General features: G+C 32.0%; 2 protein-coding genes across 2 annotated transcripts; one reads left to right on the forward strand and one right to left on the reverse strand.

Annotated features, from left to right (window-relative positions):
- Positions 1 to 235: 235 nt before the first annotated feature.
- Positions 236 to 5,321, reverse strand: LOC131940675 (large ribosomal subunit protein mL43-like). The gene is made up of 3 exons (XM_059299405.1): positions 5,108 to 5,321; positions 879 to 985; positions 236 to 640 (listed from the first exon to the last, which is right to left on the reverse strand). Exons 1-3 carry the CDS (start codon positions 5,236 to 5,238, stop codon positions 318 to 320), a joined length of 561 nt encoding a protein of 186 aa, XP_059155388.1. The 5' UTR covers positions 5,239 to 5,321; the 3' UTR covers positions 236 to 317.
- Positions 5,322 to 5,596: 275 nt separating this feature from the next.
- Positions 5,597 to 13,545, forward strand: LOC131940697 (general transcription and DNA repair factor IIH helicase subunit XPB). The gene is made up of 20 exons (XM_059299446.1): positions 5,597 to 5,731; positions 6,687 to 6,776; positions 7,610 to 7,731; positions 7,958 to 8,038; positions 8,303 to 8,458; positions 8,707 to 8,781; positions 8,896 to 9,018; positions 9,334 to 9,530; positions 9,822 to 9,893; positions 10,056 to 10,162; positions 10,361 to 10,537; positions 10,631 to 10,750; positions 10,897 to 11,099; positions 11,319 to 11,384; positions 11,574 to 11,710; positions 11,817 to 11,913; positions 12,216 to 12,333; positions 12,535 to 12,683; positions 12,921 to 13,040; positions 13,274 to 13,545. The coding sequence occupies exons 1-20, from the start codon at positions 5,698 to 5,700 to the stop codon at positions 13,406 to 13,408; spliced, it is 2,379 nt and encodes a 792-aa protein (XP_059155429.1). The 5' UTR covers positions 5,597 to 5,697; the 3' UTR covers positions 13,409 to 13,545.
- Positions 13,546 to 13,585: the final 40 nt, after the last annotated feature.

Raw genomic sequence — 13,585 nt, forward strand, 5'->3', positions numbered from 1 at the left:
GGGGGGTGAGAGAGAAAAATATATCAGGTTTCCTAATCTAAATTAATTCAATTATTGAGACCCACAGTCATGGATTCAGTAGTTATAACTACATGCATTGAAGGACAAAGTCATATTCAGTAATAGAAATTAGGATACAAGACTATTTTAGCCAAGTATTAAATAATAAGCAGTCAATATTATACTTTGAATTTCAAAAACTAACAAAATTTTATTAAACAAACAAACATAAATTAGTTTAGTGGAAAATTTTAATGAATATCTCATCAAAAAACATAGTTATCAGAGTTATGTACAAATAAGTTTTCATGAAACAATTATTTGTTATCTTCATGTATGCAGCGAAACTTGATGTCATTTTGGGATTGGCCTGATTGCTCCTCCAGCACATAATCTGTAGCTGTTTTTCCAACCTTGAGAACAGGTGACCACTTCTCACTGGGAAACTTAGTCACTGCCCATTCAGTCTCCTTGAACATGAATGGGTGCCATATGCCTTGTGTGCTGGGAGTGTCAGTGTGATTATTTTTAATAATTCTAACAATCTGAACACCTGACCTGGTTCTCAGGTGTTCAGTCCACTTACAAATTTCAGGGGTTAATTTAGATGTCATTCCCAGGATCTGCTTGCCACCATTTACTGAAAAAAAAAAACAGAAAAATCATATACTTTTTTAAAAGGATTTCAATAAAAGGTTCAATAAAGAAAATGTATATTTTTAATGTAGTGTTAAGTTGTGAATAAAACTATCCCACTGAGATATTTTATTAATGTTAATCTTTCATGATTTAATATGTTCCTTATATTATTCCTTGAATTACATTTAAAGATAAGCTATTAATTTAAAAGCAGGTAGCTCTAACACACTTATACTTACAATATTCAGCTACAATAGATGGTGTTCTGTTTCGTCTTGGTTGTAAATAAACAACAACTCCGGGATTGTTCTGTGTGAACTCCAGCAAATGATTCTCAATAAAGTCCCTGAAAGATAAAAAAAAAATTGTTGTACCATGGCTGTTTTTATTAGTGTGTTTACATTTTAAAAGTCACAGTAAATACAGGCAATAACTAATTAATAGTCTATCGCCTAACTACATAGCAGACACTACCTCTGGTCCAAACAACAGAATAAATGAAAACTAGGTAAATCTCCATTATTATTCTAATGTGAAATTAAAAATGTTCTGATGCTCTTCCAATGAGTTCAATGCCAGAAAAACTTGCAACTTTTAAAGTTTTAATAAAGAAATGCTTGCTGTCCATGAAAAGCACTGCATTAAGACTGAACAGCCAGTGCTGCTTTGGGCAGTTTCATGTGTTCACACCTCAACTGCAAAGTCTACAAAGAATTCTTGACTATTGGTTTTAAATTAAGAAATGCTGGTTTTTCACAGAAATAGATATTTTTATCTCTGATAAGCCAGCTCAAAAGAAAAATTGAAAATATATCCTGACGTTCAGAAATATTAACATTATATAAAACACGGTTATTGAAAAAATGAAAATCTAATCAGCACTTTTTGAGAAAAAAAGCATGAAGTGGCAGTCCGCACCGGGTGACACCAAGGCGAAATTGCAAGTTATATAGAAGAAAAATGCCTTTTGTAGTTCAATTAAATATTAGAGTTAATAAACCTTTTTAAGTACAAATTGATGATCCCAACATGGGGGGACAGGATGACAACACCATGCCATGAACTTTAGAAAAAGCATGCTACACCCAGCTGTATAAATAACGGAAAGATAAACCGTTACTATTAAATGCACACACTTTAGAGCCATCACGGGGGGGGGGGGGGGGGGAGTATTTTCAATAACTGATAAGTCAATCAACAATCTGGGAGTGAGTGACACTAAATCTAAAAAGTTTGAAAGCTATGCTTTTTTCCACATTTATTAATAGGAGGGTTAATATGAGAGGTGGTGGGTGACACACAAAGACTATATACCTTTAGGCCTACATATATATATACACATATATATATATATATATAGATAGATAGCATATACTAAGGGGGTGAAACCATAAAGTGCTGCACCGGGTGACACCCGACCTAGTGACGTCACTGTGAAGAAGTATAATTTAAAAAATCTATTTTCAGCTTTAAATTATCTTTAGCATTTTTCGGTTTTTATAACTTTGAACTGAGTGAAACAAAAACATTTTATTCTTGGCATTTATTCTCTAAATATAAATATTTTACGATGTTATAGTTAAATAATTGTAAATATTAAAAACCTAATAAAACATTAAGGTATATGAGGACCAGAAGACATAATAATGAACAAGCTGCATGGTTTATGTACTATTGCTTCAGTACTTAAGCACTATTTCGGGTTTTCTGGAGTAACATTGGCCATTTAATGAGTTACCAATATTGTTTTTAATAATTATTCCTGTCCTTTATTACTTAAATTAGTGCATGTTATATTTGATTTTTTTTTCACAGATATGAATTACTTGAGTTCCAGTTTCTGCATCTTGGTAGCCAAAATTTGAAAAGATCTACAAATATGTATTTGTACCACCTTTTCGAATTTGGTCTTCATTACTCAAAGCAAATTTAAAGAGGTATTCCAGCATATTCAGTACTGCCATCATGACCTATTTTAGAGTTATTTGATTTGAGAGACAAGAATAAAATAGATCTACTTTCACTAAAGTACCACTTGCGAAACAAAGAAATTAGGTCAAAAGTACACCTGACAATGCTTATATAACAGACTTAAACAGAAACGGATAGTTCTGATTTCTAAAATTGACAATGGCTTCATATCCATTAGTTTTATCTGGATGAGTGTTGTATGTTGTGCCTTAACCAAAACAAACTATCTCCCTTCATATTAATGATATTTAATTATTTTATACTTAGATTACATATTTCCTGTATGATGGTATTGCAGTAGGACTAGAATTTTTTTGTATTATTAAAGAAACAGCTTTGTTATTTCCATAGCACCCTCTCCCCTTCTTGAACTCAAAGTTTTACTTTAAACCCCGCTTGTACAGAAATGCAGTATGCTGTGAGGGGGCGGGTGGGTAGGATATATACTCATTGGAAAAAGAACCTGTGGTATTGGCCTTAGATGACATTGTTGGTGCATGCAGGGAAACTTGTTTTCCAAATAAAAACAATACTGTAATGAAAATCATAGCCAATGATTGGTATAGTCACGATGGCAAATTTAACCAGTGATGCTTGTTAGTTGTTAGGTCTATCGTCGTACATTTGCTTGGTGTTAATTTATGTGTTATCTGGAAGCTAATGAGCCACTATGGAATACCCAAAAACTGTATATCTATCACACAGAAACTATATGAAGACTCCACCAGTCAGGTAATACACAAGGGAAAACTAACAAAACCATTCACAGTGACGACGGGAGTAAGACAGGGATGTATGCTATCGCCAATGATATTCTTGATGGTAATCGACTGGATCATGCTGAAAACCACAAAAAACAACACAGGAATCCAGTGGAATTTCACCATTAGGCTGGAAGATCTTAATTTTGCCGATGACATCTGCCTACTATCTCACTAACATCAACAAACACAAGCCAAACTAAATCGGCTATCTGAAGAAGCCTCCAAAGTTGGACTAAAAATCAATGAAAATAAAACAGGTCATCAGAATCAATAACAGCCAGGACCTGCCCATACAGCTAAATGGAGAAGATTTACGAGAAACAAACACATTCACATATCTGGGAAGCGTGATCAATAAGGACGGGGGAGCACACGAGAACATAAAATGTCATATCAACAAGGCTAGATGTGCCTTCAGCTCACTGCGCTCAATGTGGAGGTGCAAAATTGGGATTTTCAACACAAATGTCAAGGCAGTGCTGCTCTATGGCTCGGAGACTTGGAGGGTTACGAAGACAAATACTGATAGGCTACAGGCATTCTTAAACAAATGCTTACGACAGATACTTAAAATAAGATGGCCAGACGAAAAATCAAACAAAGACCTGTGGCAAATCTTAAAGCAACAGCCAATAGAGAAAGATATCAAGGCCCGTAAGTGGGGATGGATCGGACACACGTTAAGAAGAGAAAAAGAAAACATCGCAAAAATATGCTATGGACAGGGAAGAAGGAAAGTGGGCCGGCCAAAGAAAACATGGAAAAGAACTGTTGAGGAAGAGGCAAAAACAGCTGGGCTAACATGGGCACAGATTAAGGGAGCAGCCCAAAACCGAGTCCACTGGAAATGTGTAGTTGCAGCCCTTTGATGTGTTAATTTATATGTAAATATCATGTACCATATCGGAAACTAAATTTATAAAAAAATGCATCATTCACAAAACACATCTATTGGTTAATGACATCTAGCCCAAGATGGCTCGTTGACAAATGTGGTTTTCAAATTTCATAGTGATGCATTTCTCAAGGATTATCCCCTACTTTATGCTTTCTTTGGGATTATTTTGTGCGGTGTGAATATTTAAAACTAATTTGTAATTTTAAGTAGTATGCTTTTTTTACAATAAACCAATTTAACAGTTTGCGCACGATCTGCTTCAGTGCCATAAATTTACATTTTACAAATGCTACACACTACACAGTGACCTAAATCGGCTGTTCCAACAAGCCCTTACTAGGTAATGGTAAATAACTCTAGACAGCTATAGAATCAACATATGAACCCAATGCACCTATTTTATTAAATAACGTTCAAAAGCCATTCCAAGAAGGTCGTTATTTTCACAAATTCATGGTCTTCAAGTTTTGTTGTCAAGAAATTGGTATTTAGTTCACGAGAACGTACAAAAACCAATTATGCGTGACCGAAATCGCCAATCGGGTGCCTTGACGTGGTTTGACACGTGCTGACATTGGACGTTGTTTAGATTCCAAACATCACACAAAACGGGGGGGGGGGGGGGGGGGGGGGTTGAAAAAACTAAAACCAGAAGCTCCCATTCTTGTTGTGTATGATTGTTTTTGTTATGGCATCTAATCTTTAATCTACAGTACTTTTTAACTTTACTTTTAAGTTCTTTACTGCTGTGTGTGAGTTGCAATGTTCAAATTTTTAGTTCAAAGTTCAGAATGTTTTTAATGAAAAATTGAAAATTGTAATGTTCGTAGCCTACCTCATATGCCTACTTCCACCATGTGACTTGCAAAATCTGAAGGTTATTCGCTGAAGTTGACAAATATAGCGTCCAACACCATTCTGCATAACATTTTTCACAAAATCTTTTGGAACAGCTCTGTTTGACATTTCCTTTCGTTTGTTTTTCAACTTTCACTTCAATAACATATCATGTCCTTCGTAATCTACAATCTATTTCTTTAACTTCAAAGGCAGAAGAGAAGATAGCATCGTTGAATGAAATACGTATATAAATATATACTCGAACAAGAATATATCGCTGTTGCATTGAACGATTTTTAATTTTATATATAATTGCGAATTATATGTTTCATTTATACATGTGAAAATGTTCAAAATAAAGAATGATTAATTCTTAAAGTGATTTATTTTAAAATTTTAAAGTAAAATTACGATGCGAATTTTATCTAGATCTAGATCTACAATAGATCTTACTATTTTCTGAAGTAATCGAGTTTTAAAACTATGCTATGAGAAAAATAACTTCCTTTCATAAGATCGACTATTGAAATGGAAAACAAAAGTAAAGAACATATCAAATCGTGGGTTTAGTTACTAATATTCACAATGGCAGGAGGCAAAAGAGACAAGAAAGATAAAGGTTTGGTAACGGCTAAAATTCACTAGAGATCAGACTAAGCCTTAGAAAATTACTATTTCTATTAGTACTTAGATCCAGAGCCTAGATCAGTAACTAACTAACTAGTTTTTAGTACTGTACTGTACTCAGACTGTAGTACTGTGTGTGTAAGTCGTAAGAAGTAAGAAAGTAAGAAGATTCACAGAATGTAACACTGTCTGAGGTGACTGTCTGTAGTAACGTGAGAGTGAGTGTGTGTGTGTAGTCATAAAGTCACAAAGTGTAGATAGGCAGTAAGATTCACGACTAGTCTGCTGTTACTACTCCGGCACTGGCACAGCTATTCACTCTTTTTTTTTCACTGAGATAATCAATTGAAAATTCCCTTTAAAAATTCAGAGTAGTCCTAAATAACTCATTTCATGAACACCAAAGTGTCTCTTTTACGAATTCCAGGAGACACTTTTTCCAGTGCTTTTCGTTTTTCCCCAGGTTATTTTATTTATATTAATAATAACCAATGCCATTGTAATGTAAGTGCCGATCAGCCCATTTTTTTTGCTAATGAATTTATTAAGCAGAACTTTTTTAAAAGCTAGAGTGTATAAATTATCTTTTAAACTACTAAAGCTTAGGCCTATAGATTGTTCTTTCCAATGTAAATAATTTGAATTTAAACACACAAAAAGCAAACAAAAAATTATAATTATGTGCAGAAAATATGGATGGCATGATTTTGGCAGCCGGGATAGAATCCACGGGTCTCCAACAAAACTGCCACTCATATCCTAATTAAGTAAATGGTGCAATACATCATAAAAAATGACAGCCCTTTTACAATGTACTTTCAGCATGAATTGGATATTAACAAAGAATTGAAATGTAACATGAACCAGTCTACTGACTAAAAGTTGATGGTGACTGCAGACATTTGTAAACATTTTTAAAATAATAATTATTATCGATTCTTTTCCAGAGGAGCGAAAGTCAAAGAAATCTAAGTATGAGGCAGAAATATATGATGATGACGATGATGATGAACAAGGAGAAAAAGAAATCACCAAAGGTCATGCTCTTCTAAAATAAAAATTTAACTTTCAGCATTAATATTTTTAATTATAGTGTACAGCAGATGTGTTCAGAAATTCGGTTCTGTTTGAAAATTAGCTTTTCTTTATTGTGTCCAAAAAAAATATTTTGCTGAATTTTCACAACATAAATCTTTTTTAGACATTCAAATGTAAAAAAAAAACCCATAGAAAATGGTGGTTAGATTTTTACTATGGATATTTTAAAGAATAAAATTATTACGAAGTGACTACTTGGAAGAAGTTTCTTCCCCCCATTGCTAGTATGGCCGGAAGAAGATGCAAAACTCAATTACCTTAATAGCTGCACAATGGACTCAAATTATCCTTTTATAGCTTCACAATGACCTCTAATTACCCTTTTAGTCTTATTCTTGTGACAAAATTGTCTGTACAGTGTTGTCGAGCAGTAAAAGTTGCGCTTTGGGAGGGTCGCCAGGGTTGAGGGTTCATAGTATAGTTATAGTATGTATAGTGAAGAGTTCTAGTCTGTAAGTTAAGCATATAATTTTTTTTGAAAATTTATTTAAAGCGACTATATTTTTTGTGTTAATCCCTGTCCCATCATGACAACACAACATAGGCCTAAGCAACAAACATTTAGAAAAACTGCATGCTCATCTTCTTCCTGCTAGAATCTGCCAAATTATTATTTGACTGAATGCACATTTTGTCATATCACATCAGTATATATCCACCCTTAAGCTCCAGATTGGTAAAAATTTAATCACATCCATAAAATGATGTTATTATTGAGAATTATCACTTTTTATTTTCTAAGGATTAAAGAAAAAGAGAATTTTTTTTGCAGATATGCCTGCATCTGCATCAAGGGAATGTGCTGGAGCAACACTTCAGGATGAGTTTGGTGCACATGACTACAGGCAAACATTAGAGCTAAAGTCAGACCATAAATCTAGACCACTTTGGATAGTATGTTAATTTTTCTTTGGTAGTATTTTCAATTTAATAATATATTTAGATCCACCTGTTAGTTTGAACAACTATTTTAAATTTTTTTAACTAATTGCAGTGTTTAAATATAAAAATGTGTGAATAGTCTATTAGTACATCATATCTTTAACATTTATTCTTTGACTGTGTAAATTAACTTGTTGTCACTTTTGCCATGTTAACAAAGCAGCAAGATTTATTTCAGGCCCCCAATGGACATGTTTTCCTTGAGTCCTTTTCACCAGTCTATAGACATGCTCATGATTTCCTTATTGCTATATCTGAGGTAATTGTATTTGTTAATTATTCAATAGTGATTTGAAATGAGAAGTAGAAGAGGTTGTAAACAACATTTATTTAGAACTTTTTTTTTGTTTGTGACATAATTATACGAAGTTAATAGTATGTATTTATATGAAATTAATAGTAGTATGCACCTATGTCTAATGTATCGAATGCTGGTGCTAGTAATTTTTTTGGGGTGTGTGGGTGATTATTTAAAAATGTACTTCTACTTCCTCACTTTTTAACACATTTATATTATGAACAGCCTGTGTGCAGACCAACTCATGTTCATGAGTATAAGTTAACAGCTTATTCTCTTTATGCTGCTGTATCAGTAGGGCTGCAAACAAATGACATTATTGAGTATTTACGTAGGTTAAGTAAAACTACTCTACCAGAGGGAATAGTAGAGTTTATTAAGGTAAGATTGTTTTTACTATTTATTAGCTTTAAATTATTTTAAAATATGCTTGATTTTGGTAATTATATTTGTTCTTGTTATTCCTATCTCGCTCAAACCTAATTTTGCGCCTTATTAAAATTATCCTCATTTTTAACTAATGCATATTGCTAATAGATCTTTTTATTTAACTGTTTTTCTAGTTTCATATTTTTATACTTCAGTCCTTACTGAATGGCATGTAATAAAATATTTATTGTGCTTTACAGCTCTGTACCCTTAGCTATGGCAAAGTTAAATTGGTCTTGAAACACAACAGATACTTTGTTGAAAGTCAATATCCTGTGAGTCATCAAATATGACATATTTATTTTGTTATTTTCAAGTATGATATCTCATGCTGCATGTATTATAAAAGTTGTATACATTTTCCTTATAAGGTGTTAATTTATATGTAGGATGTTCTTCAAAAACTGTTAAAAGATCCTTACATTCAACAAGCAAGGAAAAGAGAGAATGAGGAAGAAGCTGGCAGTGAGGACTTGATAGCTGGTCAACTCTCAGGAAAATCAGCTTTACAGGTAGAATGTTGAAACTGATTGTTTAATTTAAGATATGTCTGTCATGCAGGTGAAACAAAGACAAGCTCATATCTGTGTTGTTTTTCTCATTATTGATCCTGACCTAGGCCTTGTGCCAAAAAGTCACTTATTTGTTTGTTGGTGATTTTATATTCTTGTATTTAAATTTATTTTATGATACCCATTGAATCATTAGTTAACTATTAAAGTAAAATGATTTTATACTTTTCAATAACACTGAAAATTTTAAGTATTTTTTCATTGTATTTTACCTACCTAATGGTAACTAAATATAACTAAGTTTTTTCTATTTAGCTGAACAAGAAGCCTGGGGATCCACAAGCAGGATCATCCACAGCTAATGGCTCTAGTGGTGAAACTAAAGAAGATGTTCCCGATGATATTTTCGAACTGTATGACAAACTGGATAAAGAGGAAGATGATGATGATCCTCAATTAAAAACTGTATCTTTTGAGGTTAACCAAGAAAATATCGAAGTCCTGCAGAAAAGGTGTGTTCTTTATGTGTTAAATTAACAGTCACATTAAACACAATAATTTCAGCTTAGTTTTAATTGTTTTGGTACCATTTTTATTCATCATTCATCTTAATAATTAAATGTATATTTTCTTTTTTGATTTTTTAGTTAAAATTATATATATATATATATATATATAATGACAAAATGCTGATCTTGTTCTTATAACATATATATATACTGGGACTATTGTATATCAATAAAATTTGAATCTTTTTTAAAACCTTACTTAATCCATTAATTGTTATTGTTTTCCAACCACAGATGTATAGAGCTGGAGCATCCACTTTTAGCTGAATATGATTTTAGAAATGACACAGTAAACCCTGATGTAAAGTAAGTTCTTTCCTAAAAAATAATATTAAGAAGTAATGTAATTTTTTTTTAACTACTCTTAGTATTGTAATTTTTTTTAATCTACTACTTTTAGTATGGAAATTTTAAAAATGTTCTACTACTCTTAGTATGGTAATTTAATATTTTTTTCTTTACTCTCAGTATTGATTTAAAGCCCTCTACTGTATTGAGACCTTATCAGGAGAAAAGTTTACGTAAGATGTTTGGTAATGGAAGAGCAAGATCTGGTGTAATTGTATTGCCTTGTGGTATGTAATGTTTTAATTTTATCAAAATAAATTAAATTTACGATTTTTTAAAATTTAGACAATGAATTGCTGTTATTTCCAGAAATATTTTTTTAGCTCTTAAAATTAAATATACTGAATAATTTATAATGTATCAGTTATATGCATATATTTTAATATTATTACATAAAAATAAAAACCTCTGCCACTTTGCTCTAGGTGCTGGAAAAACGCTGGTGGGTGTCACAGCTGCTTGTACTGTGAGAAAAAGGTGCATTTGTCTTGCAACTTCTGGTGTGGCTGTAGAACAATGGAGGTCCCAGTTCAAAATGTGGTCTACAGTTGATGACAGTTTAATTTGTAGATTTACTTCTGACGCTAAAGATAAACCGATGGGTGTGTTTTGTCTCATCTATAAATTACAAAATTTGTTTCTTTATTTCTACACTTAGTAAGATGTGATTAGTAATTATAATTTAATATTCAAAGGTTGTGCAATATGTATCAGTACATACTCTATGTTGGCACACTCAACAAAACGCTCATGGGAAGCAGAGAAGATGATGGAATGGCTGCAAAACCAGGAGTGGGGTTTAATGGTGCTTGATGGTAGCTATATTTTTAACTGCTCACTTTAATTAGTTTGTTTAATCTCCAAAGCACAGTCCTATTTGTGCTGTTCGTTTTTTTTTGTAAAAAATAAACAAGCTCTACATTTTTACTTTCATGAAAGTTTGAATTCTTTTGCTTTATAGAAGTTCAAACAATACCAGCCAAAATGTTTAGACGAGTTCTCACCACAGTCAATGCTCACTGCAAGTTAGGTCTCACCGCAACACTTGTGAGAGAAGACGACAAAATTGCTGACCTCAATTTTCTGATTGGACCAAAACTCTATGAAGCCAATTGGATGGAGTTGCAGAATTTAGGCTACATTGCACGTGTACAGTGTGCTGAAGTAAGTTTTCAACATTTTATACTAACAATTTCACTCAATATTTCAAAAACAGTACTAGTCATTTTTACTATTTTTTGCCACTCTACTTAATGTAATATTACAATATTATTACTTTGGATGAAAAAAGGGTCAAACATAAACTTTTTATTGTTACTTTGTTATTTATACTAATATCTATTGGTCAGAAAAATCAAGTATGACTTTTCTTTAATTTAAAAGGTTTGGTGCCCAATGAGTCCAGAATTTTACAGAGAATATCTCGTCATGAAATCTCAAAGAAAGTTGGTATGTGAAAGTATTTACTAACAATGTCACATTTAAGGCACAATATACCCGATTAAACATAAAACAAATAGTTTCAAAGCACAATATTTAAGACTGGCTGAATAAGAATGAATGCTTAGTTTTTAAAAAACGTATTAATTTTATTATTTCATTTCAGTATCAATAATTGTTTAACCATTTTTTTCTTAGCTTTTGTCTACAATGAACCCCAACAAATTTAGGGCTTGTCAATTTCTCATTCGCTATCATGAACGAAGGAACGATAAAATTATAGTATTTTCTGACAATGTGTTTGCATTAAAGCATTATGCTGTCAAGCTAAACAAGTAAGCCTGTTTATATGTTCTGTTCTTAAAAACTATGTATTGAGTAGCTAAAGAGATCATCCTTTTCCTATCAATATCTTCAAATTTATATCGTTTTTTTTTCTAGACCATATTTATATGGACCTACCAGTCAAGGGGAACGTCTACAAATTCTTCAAAATTTCCAACATAATCCAAAAGTTAACACAATTTTTGTTTCAAAGGTATGTATGGCTGCTTTAGTTTTATAAAATTACAGGTACTTTAAAATTTCAAATAAATGTTAAAGACAAAATATTAAACTCTCCTGTAGTTTTTTCCATCAAAACTAATCTGTTGGTTTTTTTTTAATTTAGTTCTATTTTTTCCTATTGGTGAAAAATTATTATGTATTAGAACAAATAAGTAAATGAACAGTAAGGCCTACATGGAGTTGAACTTATTCAAAACTACAATATAGATTTGTATCTATGTGTTGTGAAAATAAAATTCTAAATTTATGTTATTGAATTTTTTTTCAATTTAGGTAGCTGATACCTCTTTTGATTTGCCAGAAGCAAATGTTCTTATCCAAATATCAGCTCATGGTGGCTCTCGTAGGCAAGAAGCTCAGAGGTTAGGTCGAATTCTCAGAGCCAAAAAAGGTAATTAACTACAGGCTTAATTTATTTTCTCCTCACAGTATTTGCTTGCTTCTGAATTATCGAACGGTTACACAAGCATTATTGCTATCCAAATTAATATATTTGTCTGAAGGTTTCATTTATCATTCTTAAAGTTAGTCCTATCTTTTGTCTTTCTAAAACAAAAATATTTCAGAATATAAAAAAATAATTTTTCCTTAGGTTCAGCAGCAGAAGAGTACAACGCCTACTTCTATTCTCTGGTATCTCAGGACACAAATGAAATGGCATTTTCTCTGAAACGTCAACGGTTTCTTGTCAACCAAGGCTACAGCTATAAGGTGATAACAAAGCTGGAGGGAATGGACCAGGTACTGTTTTCTTTTACTCAAATTATCTCTGATTTTTGTTTTTAATATGAGGCTAGACTCATAGGTCGTAAGAATTATTTAAAAGATAAACCAAACTTTATTAGGGAAATATTGATCTCAGCTAATTACACCTACTGCTATATAAATAATGTTACTGTGATATCTTGTAATTTTACAAAAATAGGATACATTAAAGTAAATGTGATTATATAAAATTTGTGTGGAATATTTTATTAGGAGGACTTGTTCTATCGGACAAAAGATGAGCAGGTTCAGCTTCTTCAGAAAGTTCTTGCGGCATCAGAAGAGGATGCTGAGGAAGAGAGGGTACTTGGAGAGTTTCCAGGAAAATCTTCGGTAATATCTAGTTCTATTCATTTCCTGTTTCTCTCGTTAATTGCGTTGAGAACCTAATTACTGTAACAACTTATAAATCTCAAACGTTTGTTGAAAATTGTTTTTTAATGACAAATCATTTTTAACACAATATTGCATTAGTTTATGAAGTAGTTCACACATAAAATATCTAGATTTTAATCATAGTTTAAAGTAAAACATAATACAATGAAAGTGATTTTTGTTTATTTCAGTTTAATCGTAAAGTGGGAAGCATGAATTCTTTATCAGGAGCAGATGATGCTATTTACATGGAGTACACAGGAAGAGGAAGGAGCAAGAAAGCTGATCATATTCACCCTCTGTTTAGAAAATTTAAAAAAACTTGATTGGTTTGTTGTTTTTTTCCTTCATTTTTGTTTTGTTTTATCAACCAAAGTGATTTACATTTACTGATTACAATGTCAACAATTTTCCTACGCTTAACTTTAATATTCTGTTGATGAAATAAAAAATTTCATTTTAATCTCTTGTTAGGTTTTTAATTTTAGCCTTCATTTTTTTGA

This window comes from Physella acuta, unplaced genomic scaffold (assembly GCF_028476545.2).
Source record: "Physella acuta isolate Inbredline_101_S28 unplaced genomic scaffold, ASM2847654v3 ptg000325l, whole genome shotgun sequence".
In the NCBI taxonomy this organism is placed as follows: Eukaryota; Metazoa; Mollusca; class Gastropoda; family Physidae; genus Physella; species Physella acuta.

Excerpts from the sequence above, each read along its gene's own strand:
- LOC131940675 (XM_059299405.1), bottom strand. The coding sequence starts at position 5,238 with ATGTCAAACAGAGCTGTTCCAAAAGATTTTGTGAAAAATGTTATGCAG. Across the intron at positions 986-5,107 it reads GGTGGAAGTAGGCATATGAG|GGACTTTATTGAGAATCATT; the intron begins GTAGGCTACGAA and ends TTTATCTTTCAG. Across the intron at positions 641-878 it reads ATCTATTGTAGCTGAATATT|TAAATGGTGGCAAGCAGATC; the intron begins GTAAGTATAAGT and ends TTTTTTTTTCAG.
- LOC131940697 (XM_059299446.1), top strand. The coding sequence starts at position 5,698 with ATGGCAGGAGGCAAAAGAGACAAGAAAGATAAAG. Across the intron at positions 10,538-10,630 it reads CGCTAAAGATAAACCGATGG|GTTGTGCAATATGTATCAGT; the intron begins GTGTGTTTTGTC and ends TAATATTCAAAG. Across the intron at positions 13,041-13,273 it reads AGTTTCCAGGAAAATCTTCG|TTTAATCGTAAAGTGGGAAG; the intron begins GTAATATCTAGT and ends TGTTTATTTCAG.